This window comes from Cantharellus anzutake (assembly GCF_015039405.1).
Source record: "Cantharellus anzutake strain C23 chromosome Unknown EI90scaffold_34, whole genome shotgun sequence".
NCBI lineage: Eukaryota > Fungi > Basidiomycota > Agaricomycetes > Cantharellales > Hydnaceae > Cantharellus > Cantharellus anzutake.
Window position 1 is genome coordinate 256,757 of NW_024066984.1, and position 15,788 is coordinate 272,544.

General features: G+C 47.0%; 2 protein-coding genes across 2 annotated transcripts; one reads left to right on the plus strand and one right to left on the minus strand.

The window, feature by feature from the left end:
• Window positions 1–1,423: 1,423 nt before the first annotated feature.
• On the plus strand, window positions 1,424–1,762 carry EI90DRAFT_3017535 (uncharacterized protein; the record flags this gene model as incomplete). Its single annotated transcript, XM_039057115.1, has 1 exon — window positions 1,424–1,762. One exon carries the CDS (start codon window positions 1,424–1,426, stop codon window positions 1,760–1,762), a length of 339 nt encoding a protein of 112 aa, XP_038914401.1.
• A 12,593-nt stretch (window positions 1,763–14,355) lies between these two features.
• Window positions 14,356–15,030, minus strand: EI90DRAFT_3125779 (uncharacterized protein; the record flags this gene model as incomplete). Its single annotated transcript, XM_039063867.1, has 1 exon — window positions 14,356–15,030. One exon carries the CDS (start codon window positions 15,028–15,030, stop codon window positions 14,356–14,358), a length of 675 nt encoding a protein of 224 aa, XP_038914402.1.
• Between the last annotated feature and the right edge of the window lie 758 nt (window positions 15,031–15,788).

Sequence of the window (15,788 nt, forward strand, 5' to 3'; positions counted from 1 at the left end):
TGTGTGTGTCAAGGTCTTGAAGGAAGTCTGCACTTCTGCGAACGAGGAAGTCATACCAAAATTCTGTTGGGTTCGGTCCTTTCATTTTCGCTCTTCCTACCACAAGGAGAGCTTATTATTTAATCCCCCAGAGGATGAAGCGTGAAGTGAAAGTCTGGACAACATTACAACATCCAAACGTTGTCGCATTTCATGGGTGGGTGTCCTTTAACACATATACGACATACTTATAGTGGCACCCAGAGAAACAGTACCTGCGAAGTTGTTCACTCAAGGGCTGACGTTGACAGGAGTTTTGCGCTACCCAGTAGAGCCTTAGGTGCCATGGTTAGTTTGAACAGAATGAAGCTACACATACCAGCCTAGTACAATGTTTCATACACATATACAGAAGTTACATGAGCAATATTAAAATGAAGATCCAACGGTGATCCACAATGTTTCCAATAGGGTATCATTCAGTGGCAGGTACCCGTATTAATCGCAGGACCAGTTCTTCAACGGTTGGACATTCACTGCGATTTCGTTCGAGGCAACTATTGATATTGGCGAGAAAGTCGTCAGGATTGTTCCATTCAAATGGGCACGCCCATTCATTATTGCATGCAGAATCACAGGGTGGGTTTCTGATCCATGATACGGTTTTTGATCAAAAAGTATCTGAAAGCAACAAGAGGCACCCCCCCCAAGGTCAGTAGTGAGTCGTTGCATAGTAACATTGAGCACTCGAACCTGTCCAGATGTACAACCAAATGCCCAAATATCGCTTTTGCGATCGCGGTATTGTGCCTCATAAGTAAGTAGGGGTGCTGAAGTTCATAAAGGACGGGTTCAAACCGGACCCGGACCAAGGACCGAACCACGGTTCAGTTCAGGCTTGGTCCTGTGGCGGTTCAGTTCTGGTCCTCTAGGTTGAGAGGAAAATCCAAACCGGTCCCAAACCGAACCGGACTGCAGGACCGCTGAAGATTTCAATCTTATACCATGTACATATAAGCTGCAGAAGCATTAATAAAATATTTCATTTGCAATTTTACAGTGTTGAGTTTACATTCGGGGTTGGCTGAGAAATCGCTATACAACTTTGCCGTCACAACTTGTTAAATCCTACTAATGGAGACACTCTCTGGTGGTGAAAGTGGGTGGCACACGGACACTGAAAACCCAATGCTGGGTCCGGATGGTAATTTGCGTGATGCTGCTGATAAACCGGATCAATTTGTTTATAGCCCTTCGAACATCTGACCCCATTGCCCCCCCAATTCTGAAGGCTACAACCCAAATGATGATTTGCTGACTATTCATCACACTCCTAGGCCCAAGCGGATTGTGAAGCAAATCATGCGCAAAAATCCAATTGAGGCATTGGAACGGCAAAAACTCACCGCAAGGAACAAAAATAAAAGGGCAACCTCCTACTGAAATGTCCAGGGAATCCTCAGTATCAGATGGAGAAGTAGCCAAAGAACAAGTCATTTTAAAGAAGCACAACAAGCATGGCCAGGGGAGGAAAAAACGAGCTCAAACTGATGATGCAGCAAAGATTCCAGCACCCATGTCTGGGTTTGAAAATGAGGTGGATCGGGACAGTGATGACGAGATTGCACCTGGGGCCAATGAAGATCCAGAAGAGTTTGCCCATGGAGATGCATGTGCTGCCGAAGCCATTAAGTTATCTCGGAAAGCATGGGGGCTGCAAGACCTCGAAACTGTGTTTACTGAGGTCATCCAGGATGGGCAAGAGAGCTATCAGGTATGTTGAGTATGCCAGTAAGTCTCAATATCTATCAATCCACTAATAAATGATCACTTACACTGTCATATCTGTACATACCCGATCCCGATCCGACTCCCAGACCCCCATCTTCACCACCTCCAGAGTCCTACCCTATCTCCATCCGCTCCAATACTCACCTTCGGACCTGACACCTTTCCTCTCCTCCACTCCTCTCCCTGTTCCTCTCCTTCCTCTGACCCTCTCCTGCTAACCCTCCGCCAAGTTACGACCTTCCACCGCTGTCCCTTACCCTGTACTTGGACACCTGTTACAAAAATGGGGCCGGAGGCACCCATTTTCATCCATTCAAGGCACAGGAAGAGGGAAGGGGGTAGAGGTTGAGCTCATGCGATTTTACAGATATTTTAACATGTGGTTTAACAGATGTTTTCACAAGTGGTAGTTTAGGTGGTTAATAATTGGATAAACTCTAATTATTTACATATCATGTGATTTGGGTGTGTGCAGGGCCCATAAGAGTCTAAATTGGGAAATTTCCCATTTCCATAACAACACCACTCATACCTTCGCTCTGAGATTCTGTCATAGTTCCGACCTCGGACTTTGACTCCACCTCAGCTTAAGTCCATTGCATTGGTGACCTCATACTACGTAAACACCATTGCCAATATTCCTCGGACTTCCAACCCCGCCTCCATAACCTCTGAGCTCCACAGATCACACTCAGCACTTTTGCTGCTTGTAATGTATCTTTCGCATTTTCCCCTCATCCTTATTTGTACTGCTGCTTCTTCCCATTCTAGCCAGTTAGTCATCATCCCACTTCACCTCATCCTCCTGCCCCTCTGGGCTTTGCCCTCCCTATCTCCTTTCGGATGTACCACAGGTTCTGACCTATGACCTTCAGTACCGCTCCGCTTTTGTCTTCCCTTTGTCCCATTCAGACGCCTTGGTTCCAATTTGGATCCTCCTTGTTTCCTCATGCTTTCGCCCTCTCCATTATATACCAGCGCTTGTACATACTCGTTTTAGGCCCTTAGTCTAAAATTGACCTGAAATGCCCCCTAGAGACTTCCTGCTCACTGCCTCTGAAATTGAGGACCAAATGGACAAACAGCAATGGCACAGCGCTCCGCTTGAGTCGCTGAGGCCAAGGTCCCTCCTTGCTAAGTCTCCGGTTCCCCTCTGGAATCGTCCACCCTCGCCCAGTTCTAACATACACACAAAAGATTGGCTTATGACAAAGGGAGACGATCAAAACAGTTGATGCCACACTTTTCTGCCAGTTCTGGCTCCAGCACACTTCACAGGCACATTTCCCGTAGTGGGGGAGAGCACTGGGAGCTCTATCTGAAGCAGTGCAACTCCCTTGGGATCCCACCTGATGATAGAGCAATTCCCAATGCTGTAAGATTGGAGCAAAAGCAAGCTCTCGTTGCAAGCGAGTGAGTGTTTGAATTCCAATTCATTTCGGCACTAATCCCTCATGTATCATAGGAAAAGCCAACAAAGAATCACACATTTCTATTGCCCAGCTGACGATGAGGAACCATGGTCTGTGAAAGGCCTGCTGCATTGGGTCGAGGACATCAAGCATGATCTGGCAAGTGTGCTTTTTGGCTATATGGCACTGACATCAACTACATACAGGGCTTTGATTTGGTTGACTCAGCATCATTTCGTGGGCTAATGAAGTTCCAGGCACATGGGGGCCTCAGCACTACATCTCGCTACAAGGACAAGGACCTTCCTCACAGAACAAAAATGACACAACTTGTTCTTGCACATGCAGAAACTGTCACAAAAAACTTGAACAGTAAACTTCAGGTATGTCATCATCGCATGGGAGTCACTCATAGATATGTATTTACTATATGATTATAGGAAGCACCTGGCCTTGTTCACTTCACCTTCGATGCATGGACCTCTGCAACTATGAGGGGTTTTCTTGGTACAACATGTCACTTCTTGGACAGTGAATGGAATGTCCACTCTGAGCTAATGTCCTTCCACAAGCTTGATGGACCTCACATGGGCGAAAATATTGCAAATAAATTGTTGGCAGAGATCACTAAAATGGTACCAACGATGAAGGCAAGTGTTCAACTAATTCTCTACTCATCCAAGTTTGATACTAATCATTCAACATAATTACCTCATAGATTGGGTACATTACATCCGTCAATGCATCAACAAATGATGCAGCAATGCATGTCATGAGTGAGATTCTTAGTGAGGAACACAACACACGATGGGATGCAAGCCGTTACCGTGTTAGGTTCATCATGTTTGTCATGCTGAACTCTCAGCTTACATAGTAGTGCATCATCTAGATGCACGGCCCATATTGTCAACTTAGCACAACAAGCATTTATTCGTGCTCTCACTGGCAATACTGATGATTTTGTAGAAACTCTCGGTGGCAATACTGGTGATGATGATGAGATTGAGCTGGCCACAAGTGGACTTGAGATTCCTATGGATGGGGGCACTTTGATTGGGCCATTGTTGTCCCACATCCGGGCCCTAATTGTTTGTGTGAGTATGATTCTACTGCGACAATATCCCAATCTGACATACAATTGCAACAGATCCGAAAGTCACGTGGCACAAAACTGTCAGGGCACACCCACCTGACCCGGCTCCACCTGGCCCAACCTGACCCGGTACCCCGCTGTCCACCCTTCCTTACCTCCTCCCCCTTTCCCTTCCTCCCTCCTCATTCTTCCCTCCTCACTTTCTCCCTATCTTACTTCTTCTTTATTCTCTCTTTATTCTACATGGACGACCTTCTTTGTATCAATGTACCATTGACCCATCTGCAGCGTGCCCACCATGTACCCAGCCCAGGCACCTCAGGCGACTTCCCGCTGTGCCCAGTACACGTGCCTGCACTGGATGCCCTCAGGATCTCCCATGGAGATACCTGGGTGGTTATGGCTGTGTGCGAGGGTGACGTGGCACCCGTCATGTGATCTAAGCCGCATGTATATAAACGGACCTGAAGTGGGAACCGAAGTAGCCTTCTTCTCAACTTTCCACTTCAGTCTAAGTGGCCAGGGACCACTGTCCTGCATTGGGCCTGTCAGTACGCACACCCGATCTGCCCCCTGCCAGGCTCTCAGCCCCGGACGCTACACCCAGGCCCCCACGACCCCGGACGAGTCCCTGACAAAAACTTTATTTGAGAGAATGTTGTGCCAAGGTATCCATTAAACCACTGGAACTTGTGATGTATGGGAACACACGCTGGGGGTCATGGTTGATCCTTTTGAACCGATTTACTGAATTGTGGCCAGTGCGACGTTACCTTAAGTTATCAAGTTATACTCTCATAACCTCACTTTTCTGATGATAGGCTATTATGCATTTCACGAACATGCTGACCACAAAGACTCCGTACCAAAGGCAAAGGGTCGTACACCTAAATACAGTGCATGGGTGTTCAGTGATTGTCAGGGCAATAGCCCCAAACCCTGAGCCACATGTAATTAGATACATATAGTCACATGGGTAAGCGGGAACCTCCGGGTAACTGCTTACACACCACCATAAAATACACATACTTGTATCACTTACAGCCTTGTGTGCTGAGCTACCCAAAGACCTCACACTTTTTTAAGTGTATGAGGTGTGTTTTACAACACAACCCACAACAACTATCAAATCTTAACATCTGACTCGGTAGCGCCCATGGCGCCTAAACATGCCCGCAAGGGCAAGGTTGCATCTGCAGCGATGCTAAAAAGAAACAAGCGGTTCATTAAGAAACCGCAATCTCCCATCATGGGAGATTCAAACCAAAAGCCGTTGTCAGACGATGACGAGGATCAACACGATCCGGCATTAGCAACCACCTCAGGGCTGGCCCCTGAAGGTTTTAGAAACTTACGTGGAGTAAGTGCGGGGCCTAATACCCCCAGAACTCCATGACATACCGATCTAACCCAAGCTGGGGAAGATCCCTCACCTCCTCACAAGGTGATCGACTTGTGCGATAAATGCGTAAGCGCTGAACGATCAGCCCAAAAAGCTGATCAGATAGAGTCGCAGGAAACTCCAGGGTCCAACTATCCCCTGGAGTCCCCCCTCATGTCCCCAAGTCAAGCCCCAAAGGCAGACAAAGGGAAACAATGGGAAGAGCCCCCGCGTCGGCTATCCGAAAAACTACTGGACTTGTTCCAGGTTCCGTCCGAATGGAGGACAGAAAGCGAAGACCAACTTCTTCTCAGGCTGAAAGCCCGAGAAGGTGCGAAGATAAGCCCTGAGAGCAGGATCTCCCAGAGTGTGGAAGCTCCAAAAGAACTTCCGCTGTTTACACTCCCACACACCATGCCAGACAAGGCAAGGTCGCCAACCTCAGAGGAGGTCTCTGAGATAATGAAGAGGAGGTGAACTGAAATGAGGGAGTTCGCTGAGGAAGCCTTACGGAAAAGTAAGGAAAAACTAGCAAACAGACCCCTCTATGAAAGGGAAGCACCCTCCGCAATGGCCTCGCCTAAACAAAGCGAGTGTGGAGTGTTCACTCCAAGAACCCATTCTGGAACCCCCAGAAGCGGTAATGTCAACTGGGGAGAGTCTCTGCTCGCCCAACCAAACTTCCTCCTGGAAAACCAGGAATCACACATAATAAATGCGATAAACTTGATCCAAAAAAAGATCGAGGAAACGAACCATAATAGTACGGCTTGTCTAGAGATAACTCTAGAAAGAATGGCCAACGCAATTGACGTGTTGACTGAAAAAATCAGCAAACAGATGGACTTGCTGAAGGAAATAAACTTCTCACAAAAAAGTGAGGAAACAAATAAACACCCCTGGACCATGGTCCGGGACATAAATAGAACTCGTGAAAAATTCACAAAAAGAACCACCAGTGAAAGCACACTGGAATACCATCAGCGACTCGACAGAGACGCGAAGGAGATCCTTCTCCCAAGGATAGGAGAAGACAATGCTGAAAGAAGGCATCGTTCAGAGATTAGGAGAAGAATTGGCACATACCAAAGGTTCGGCCAAATGTCCACTTACAACGGACCTCTCGAATAGAGAGGTAACTCAAACACACTCTCTCAAAACAATGAGAGAATCCAAATACAACTTCAGGCGAATTCGCCTGAAACCAAAGAAACGCTGCGAGGAAGATTTCCCCCAGCAAAAACCCCCCCAAAGGAGAGATCTCCATTGGATAGCGACCCCGCAAAGGCAGGGGAGCAAGAGGAGTACCTGGAGAAATGGTACGAAAAGGCCATAAGAATGGCCGAAGTGAGAATACTCACTCCCTACCCAGAAGGAGTGAAGCCTGAAGCCCTAAAAAATGGGCCGGCATTCCCTGACAAGAAATGGTCAGGGGAGAATGACATGGAATCGTTCTGGCAGTGGTTCACAGAACTACTGGGATTCCTCACTTCGCGAGGATGCAAAGGTCCCCAATTCGATGAAGTCCATCTGGACTGCTTGATTCGTGGATTAGGGGGACCCGTGTTTGACCTCGGAATAAGACTCCGAGATGAAACTCTCCTCAGAGGAGATGAGGGCATGTTCCTCGAAGTTCTCAACATATTGATGAGAACTTTCATTAAAGCCTCTGCCACGTTGAACGTGACAAAGAAGTACCACAACATCAAATACGAAGCGGAGAAAGGCCTAAAACAGTTCTACCTAGAACTGTCCAAAGCAGCGTCCCAGATGGTGACGCCGCCAGACCAGGCGTCCTTCAACGCCAGGTTCCTAAACTACATTCCCCTCGAATGGAAGAGGGAAATGATTGCTCATGATAGAATCAGAGCAGACTTCTCCTCAAACGAGGAGATGTTAAAAGCAATATCTCGTGTAGACGAGATAATCGACGGGCTGAAGATGTCTTCAGCCTACAAATCAGGTTACTATACCCGAACAACTACCATGGCAACCACAAGCCACGGTAGAGCCCTCCCATCAGGAAAGAAGGCTGAAGAGCTGAAACCCAGATGGAAAGAGGATACATCCTCGAAAAACTCGAGGAAAACTGACCAAAAGTCAGTTCCAATTTGTGGCAAATGCGTCAAAATAGGGCAAACAAAAGATTACCCAAGACACAATGCAACGAGCGATGAAAAACCAAGGTGCATAGCCACCATGGAGATCACAAACACAACAGAAGAAGAGTCAGACGACTCATCAGCGATCATGATGACATAAATTACGAAATCAAACTGGCTGTAGCACACCAGTTAGAAAACATGGCAGACAAAAAAGTTGCCGAAGCCTTGGTAGAAGCACCAAGAAAAGATGCCTTGGGGAAATACACCAAAGTACCCAAGGAAAACAAGGACAAAGGGAAGAAGGACCAAAAGTCCATCAAAACCCAGTCCCCCTTGTTTGATGCAAAATTCCGCATCTCAAAAGATGCAGAAAAATACCCTGCAAACAGACCGCTGTAGGAGAAATAATATTCAAAGAATAAAACAATGATCTATCAGAATAGTCAACGAACAGGTGACAAGTTCAGATGTTTAACAGATCTCATGATCTTTATGAGACTGGACAAACATTAGATCATTATAAATTATCTACACCCATGTAGTATGAGATTTAATCTACTACAATCATGCCTAGAACTTGGCATAGGTGTAATATTCAAAGAATATAACCCTACAACAAGAAAATAGCACATAGACAGCAGAATAAGAAGGAACATTGGGAAAGAAATGTGAATATCTCGGGAACCAGTAAACTTTTGACTGTAATCTTTTTACCATCTGAAAGGACTGTTTCTTAACTTTATCCACAATTTTGTTTCATTCTAAAAGCTTCAAAACTGACGGAGATATCGCTCAAACGGCGAAACACCTTATAATTCATATATATTTATTTGCTAATTCTTACAAAAAGTAATGTGACTCAAGGGAAATATATTGGCGCCCGGAAGTCTGGCGGACCGAATACCATATGATAGAGTATTCCCCGGCGCGGGCGGACAGTTTTTGATCGCATCAGAAGAGGAGAAAATGCTAAAAAACCGGATCTTGTATATTTTCCCATGATTCATCAAAACTTTTTGATTTTAAGCTCAAATAAATCGGAACAAAGGAATGATTGATGATCTGGATCTCGGATCATAAGCATGAAGTGATTCAGAAGTCCGCGGATCAGTTAGTTAATTGGGAAGGCTCTAGAACATTAGTAATGATGTGGCTTCACAAAAAGGGGTCAATTAGAGAACAGTCTAGAAAGTTCCTTTATAGCCGAGTCATTTCTAAAGATAACCGTTCGTAATTAAGGCGGTGTAGAGCATAGCTTCAGCGCTACAAGATCCCGCTGAGATCGGCCCAAAAGACAAAGAAATGAATTACTTATTGCTGAGGCATGTCCTAAGTCCATTATTAAGCTTACACAGCCCAAGCCCCTATATCATTCTAGAACTATCTATAATACAAATGTAGCACATGTAACTAGTGCGAGGCGTGGGAGTAGAGAGGCCTCTGAAAAGCATAAAAGGCCACCGCTTCTGCCCCCTCTCAAACCTCAGGTAGAAATAAAAGTTTAATTCTCCTCACCAGTGGTTGGTTCGTTTGCTCCAAAAGATAAAAGCAAATATTAGTTGTTAGCTAATATAAAACTAACATGTCACTCTAAGCGTGAGTTAGGGTCAGTTAGACACAGCTGAACAAAAGTGTCATAGTGAGAATTAGTGAGAATTTGGTGGAGGGACTTCTTAATTGAATAATCTCTCAGCAATTTTTGGTTATCACACCACAGGAGAAAAGTGAGCGATCCTGAACCTGCTAGATAACTAGCACGCACTCTAAGCGATAGAAAGAGCAGTTTGGTCACTCCTGTATTGAGTAACATTTATTGCGGAATTATTTTATTAGCAGTTTTCCTTCAGTAAATTATCAGGAAAATCACGTCCTACTGAAAAGTGGTAAATATAGGTGTAATATTGACTAGAAATCATAGTAAAGTCAATATAGAATTTTATCCATAGACGATCTATACGTCAGGTGAGATCGTTGGGGGGTGTTTATTGTTGTTTAGACAGTGAACAATCATATATTTGGCAACCAAAACACGGTCAGTACGCAAATCAGCACAAACTCTAATATCGTTATTGGACATAGGAAACTGGTTACATAAGGTGATCCAGCTCCGCTCCTTCACCGCTCTCAACAAAGAGAACGCTGACGGCTCACATAAAAATAGCAGGCATAAAAGCCTATGCGCTATTCGATAGTGGAGCTGAAACGGACGCTTTATTGCCGGACTTTGTCCACGCGGTCCACATCCCAATTCTCCAATTGGAGAACCCAGTCGTCCTTCAAATGGGACGAAAGGAACAAGATCACAGATCCTGTTCGGAACAAACGTGGACGTTGAGATTAATGGCCACATAGAAAAACACTACTTCGATGTAATTAACATCGATAGATATGACGCCATATTCGGCGCCCCCTGGTTAAACAAAAACCAGGCAAGCTTAGACTTCCGGTCCCACAAAGTGAGAACGGTGAACAAGGGCAACATAGACACCCTTGGAATAAGCGAAGACCGTGTGATGAGATCACATGGATGGAAAACTCAAGCAAGAGCTCGAGAACAACCAAAAAAGAAGCCCCCCTGACAGGGAGGCAGGATTGAAACACACCTCAGGGTAATCAAAAGAAAGTACCCTGAAGGTTGGCCCAATCCTAGTCCGGAAGGACTAGAACTTCCAGACGTACCACATCTGGAAGGCCTCTCCATGAACAACCCCGAGTTCGAAATACTCAGGGAGTGGTGGAGAGAGAAATTCGAAACTGTAATGGTGCCAGCGCCATTAGAAATGCCTCCCTTGAGGGAGGTGAACCATTGAATCTGTTAGAACTGGGCGGATTCAGACAACTCCGGAGTGGAATCGGAGACTTAGTGCGGAAGGACCTTGGCCTCAGCGACTCAGGCGGAGTGCTGTGCCATTGCTGGTTGTCCTAGGGGTCCCTAATTTCGGATCTAGCAGAGGGAAAGTCTCTTGGGGGGAATTCTGGTCGATTTCGGACTGAGGTTACAAGTTACTATGTACATTGTATATAAGGAGGGGTCCGGAATCAAAAGGAGCGAGGGTACTCCGAAAGGAGACAAAGGGAGCTGGAAAGAGGAACAACACCGAGGGTCAAGGGTTTGACTCAATGGTGTCTCCCAAAGGAGGAGTGAAGGGCCAAGGCCCAAGGAGGAAGGAAGGAGGTTGGGAGTGGGGAATGGCTAGCTGACTGAATAGAAAGGAAGCAGTAGCCCAAATAGGAATGAGGGAGAATAGCGGAACTGAATGGAGCAATGCAATAGTTGCAAGGTCCGACATAAGTCCGGAAAGTCCGAACTCGGAAGTTAAACTCCGGAATATTGGCAAACATAATTAAATGGAATGAGCTAACCAATACAATGGGTATAAGCGGAGGTGGGGTCAAAGTCCGAGGTCGGAGCTAAGACCGGAGGTTCCGGAGATGGAGACGCAAATGGGATTCCGGAGCGGAGGTCTGGAGTCGGGAGCATAGGTTTTGCATACTCGTCTGGAAGGTGTCGAGGTTGGGGTCAGACCTGGAATGTTCCAGAGTCGGACTGAAGGTGGTGCTGGAGCCGGAGGTGGGATAACCTCTTGGGAGTCGGCAGGGAGAAGGTGATGGAAGGGAAGTAGGGCTCCGGAAGTCGGAATTCGGAGTTCCGGGAGCCCGGGGCGGAGGTCGGGATTGTATGGATATGACAGAATCCCGTTGAAGGATCTGAACAAGAAATTTCGGGGAAACACCCTGAGATGTCCTGCAGCACTGCAGGAAGCACTAGTGACCAAAATAGATCGCTATGTAAAAGCAGGATGGTGGTATCCCGCGAACAGCAAGCGAGCATGCCCGCTACTGTGTATCTGCAAAGCAGATGGATCTTTGTGCACGGTAATAGATGCAAGGAATCATAACTCAAACACGATCCTCGACGTCACACCAATGCCAGACATGCAACTGATCCAAGAATCAGTCGCCAGAGCAACATACCGATCCAAGATCGATATGTCGGACGCATACAAACAAATATGTGTGGATCCAGACGACGTCCATAGGATGACATTCTCTACACCCCACGGGACATACAACTCGAACACGATGCAGCAAGGAGACTGCAACACACCCTGCACCTGTCATATCCCAGAATCCCGACCCCGTGCACTCCCACCACACCACACCTTCCTAACAACTTCACCATCCCCTACACCATGCCTCCCCACTCCCCAAGTCACCTTCCCTCCTGACTGTCTCAGCTCCGGTCTGGTTGTGGCACACCGAACCTTGGCCACTCCCATCCCGGAAGCTCGGTCCCGAGTCAGAACATTTGGAGACTCCGGATTTGCTCCGAGACCCCGACGGACCTCCGACATCCCATGACATACCCTTAAACCATTTCTCCACCCATTTCATTTATTTGAGTCACCCAACATCCTTCGGATATGCAACTCCGCTTTCGGAGTTACCCACATCCTTCGGTGATCTCACTCACATCATCACTTATTAGTCACCTTCCATTCTTAGCACGACTATCTTCTTCTTATCATTCAGTCGGCTAACCCCCCTTACCCATTTCTCGTTCCCATTCATTTTCCGGCCACTTACTCTGCCTTCCTTGTTCCGACACCTCAGTTCCCCGTTAAAGATATCGTTCGGGACCTTTTGGTACCTCTCAGTATCATTTGGCACCTTTCAGTGTTGTCCCATTGTCATTCGGACTTTGACTAAGTCCTTTCCATTCCCCTTTATAAATACCTGTAGATTAGAACCTGTAGTCCCTCAGTTCTAATCTTGACTAAAATGTTACCCAAAGTCCCTCTGAGTGAATCCCATTCCCGTTCTACAAGATACCTCAGACATAAGAAATACAAGGACTAACTGAGACATAACGGAGGCACAGCGCTCCCTCCGAGTTGCTGAGGCCGCATCCTTCTTAGAGCCTCTTGTACCATCCAGCAGAACTGGGCTTCCTGGAGAAGCTTTGGCCCACTACTGGAGCTCTCGGATCCCCCTCTAGTTGAGCCCCGCCTGCATCCGGACTCACGCATTTACCCCTATGATCCCGGGTTTTTGACAGCACCTTCCAGCGTGCACTGACCTGGGAACTATGAGGAGAAGTAGGCAGACGCCTACACGTCTGGTTCGACGATATATTCACCAGCACAAGCTCTGTGGAGAACCACAATAAAGCATTATTGTGGTTGTTCACTCGCCTAAAGGGGGCGAAATTCTACATAAGCCGGAAAAAATTCCAGCCATTTGCCCCAATCCTAGACGTTCTAGGAAGCCGTGTGGACGAACAGGGCATCCACGCTCAAGCGGATAAAATAGAAAAAATCCGCAACTGGCGAGAGCCAGTAGACCACACAGGAGTCCTAAGATTCCTGGGAATGGTAGAATATCTATCGATATTCATGCCAAACGTCAGTGGCTACACAGGACCACTGCAAACAATCTGCTCAAACAATGTCAGGGCTCAGTCCTCGATCAGGGACAGCCCGACCTCAGGCCTGGGTGTGTGCGGTGTTCCGGGTGGTTGGGCGCTAGACCCTGTCCTCAGCTCCTCAAACTCACTGAAGGGACTAAGCGGGGATTGAGTTGAGAAGAAGGGTAAGTTTCCCTATTCCCCGCTTGGCTACTATAAAAGGGAAGTGTACTGTACAGTTCATAACGTGACTCCAGGTAGAAGCCGAGCATGTTCCAGCAACTCGGAAAGGGTGTCACATGGGTTAAGGCGAGTTGCTCGCCTTGACCCACGTGATTTTTCCTGCGGGCTCACATGCGGGCTGAAGTTGTGAGAGATATGTAGTGATGGGGAGGTCTGGGAAGTGGGGGAAGTCTGGGAAGGTGGTTCTGGGGTGTGGTTGGGTGCCCTGACAGCAGGGCCAGGGGCCGATCCCTGACAAACAAGCAGACATTCAGGTGGACACCACTCCACCAGAAATGCTTTGATGAGATTAAATGTCTAGCATGCAGGGCTCCGATCCTGAAGCCCGTCCAGTGGAATCCACTGGAAAGCCTCCCAGAAGAAGAGAGGACCAAACTCCACATCTGGGTCATAACAGACGCATGCCCAGCAGGCATGGGCACATTAATTGGACAAGGCGAAAAGTGGCAGACTTGCCACCCGGCCGCATTCATGTCCAAAAAGTTCACCAACACACAACATAGGTACTTCACCTACGAGCTCGAGGCACTGGGTGTCCTTGAGGCACTCATGAGATGGCAAGACGATCTCATGGGAGGCCATGAATTCACAGTAATCACGGACCACAAAGCTTTGGAATATTTCAAAGCAAAAAACCACAACTCAGGTAGACACCTGAGATGGCAAGCCTTTTCGCAAGCTTCAATTGCGAAATAAAATATGTGGAAGGCCACAAGAACAAAGTGGCAGATGCACTCTCACAGTACTACGACTTGTCAACGGATGAGGATCTGCATTTCGACGACTATGTGTCGGCGGACATCCATCTGGACAAAAATGCAGAAGATATTATCCCCGACAGAATCAAGGAATATGAAGAACTGCTACTAAGCAGTACCCTGAGTAAAAACTCAGAGAGAAAGAGACTTGCAGCGATACATGCGAGAAATACCCTAGAGGAAGCTCTAGGGGGAGCGCCCCACCACATCTTCCAATGGTGGTGGCAAAAAGGGTGCAAGTGCTTCAGGTGTAGCAGGAAATACAATGATGTGTCCTTTCAGTGCACGTTGAGAGACTGGGCTCACAGATGAGAAGGCAGCTCCAGTGGTATGGGAAGAAGAAGAGTCATCACGCAAGTGAATTATCCAGCTTTTTGCACGACGCCTGGCTATCAGAGCTTCCTTGATCAAAGTGAGATCGGCAAGTTGGGATGGAATTGGCCCGAAAAATAAATCATTGGCTATCGCAGTGTTAGGCAGTCGCTTTCGCTGTAAACTTCGATGACAATCTTTGCAAATGTGAATCATTACTGAAGAGTCCGATATGAGGACTACACCTTCTGGGGATAGCATAATGTCACGCAGAAATGGAATGTTGGGAAAAGGGTGAGGGGCAGTGGGTGGATATTCACGTCGAAGGGGAGAGATATCATATGAGTGCAAATCCACAGGGTCCGTAAGCATAGCCACTTTAAGCTTTGCTGCACTACATATGGCACACACCAAGGAGGAAAGGCGGTTGGGGCCCAGTGTAGAATAAAAATCCGTCAACAAGCGCTTCTTTGCAATGGGTGACAGCTTTTCAGGCCATTGTGTAGCGCATGAATGTTTCCACTCAGCATACTGAGCCTTGGCTGTCATAGTTGAAGGGGCCACACAGTTGGCTGCATGTTGGAGTAACAATCTGCGCATGGAGGACATGTTTGCAGATGAATTGAAAGGCAACTTCCAATGGTTCAGGAGTCGGCGGAGAATACAATCCCGGACATCAACACTCGCGATCCAGTGAATTAGGGCTGCACGATTAACCAGTTGTACATCAGCGCTGGCAGGTTCTGAATAGCAAAGGTAGCGAAATTCAGTTACTCCAAAGTCGCAAGTAATGTCACAGATTAAATGAGCAAACAAACCAGTTTGCAACTGTTCTCGAGTCAATGATTGTAAATTGTGATCATACGTTACACGATGGAAGCAACACAGGGCAAGTAGATCAACACGGGACAATCATTCAAATGAGCGCAGTACACTCAATCGATCAGGGAATCGAGACTGTATGGAAATGAAATGTTGTATAATTTGTAGGCAGTCCACTTGAGCCCCACGATATTGATTGCCAGGTACAACGCCCAAAGCGCTACATACAAGCTTCAAAACATTGTATGACACAGAGTTGGAATGCAAAAAATCAAACACGCGCCCTAAATAAACATCGCAGTCAGCCCATTGGGATGACACATTGATGCAAGCGGAGACGGGACTGTGGTAGCATTCCCCATTGACAATGTGACGTAGAAGTTGTAAAATAGCGTCGTTGATCGGTAAAGAGTCATCATATATTCCATGTTCGATAGCATCGATCACAACAGTGGACTCAGAAAATGGAGGATCGGTAGTGTTAG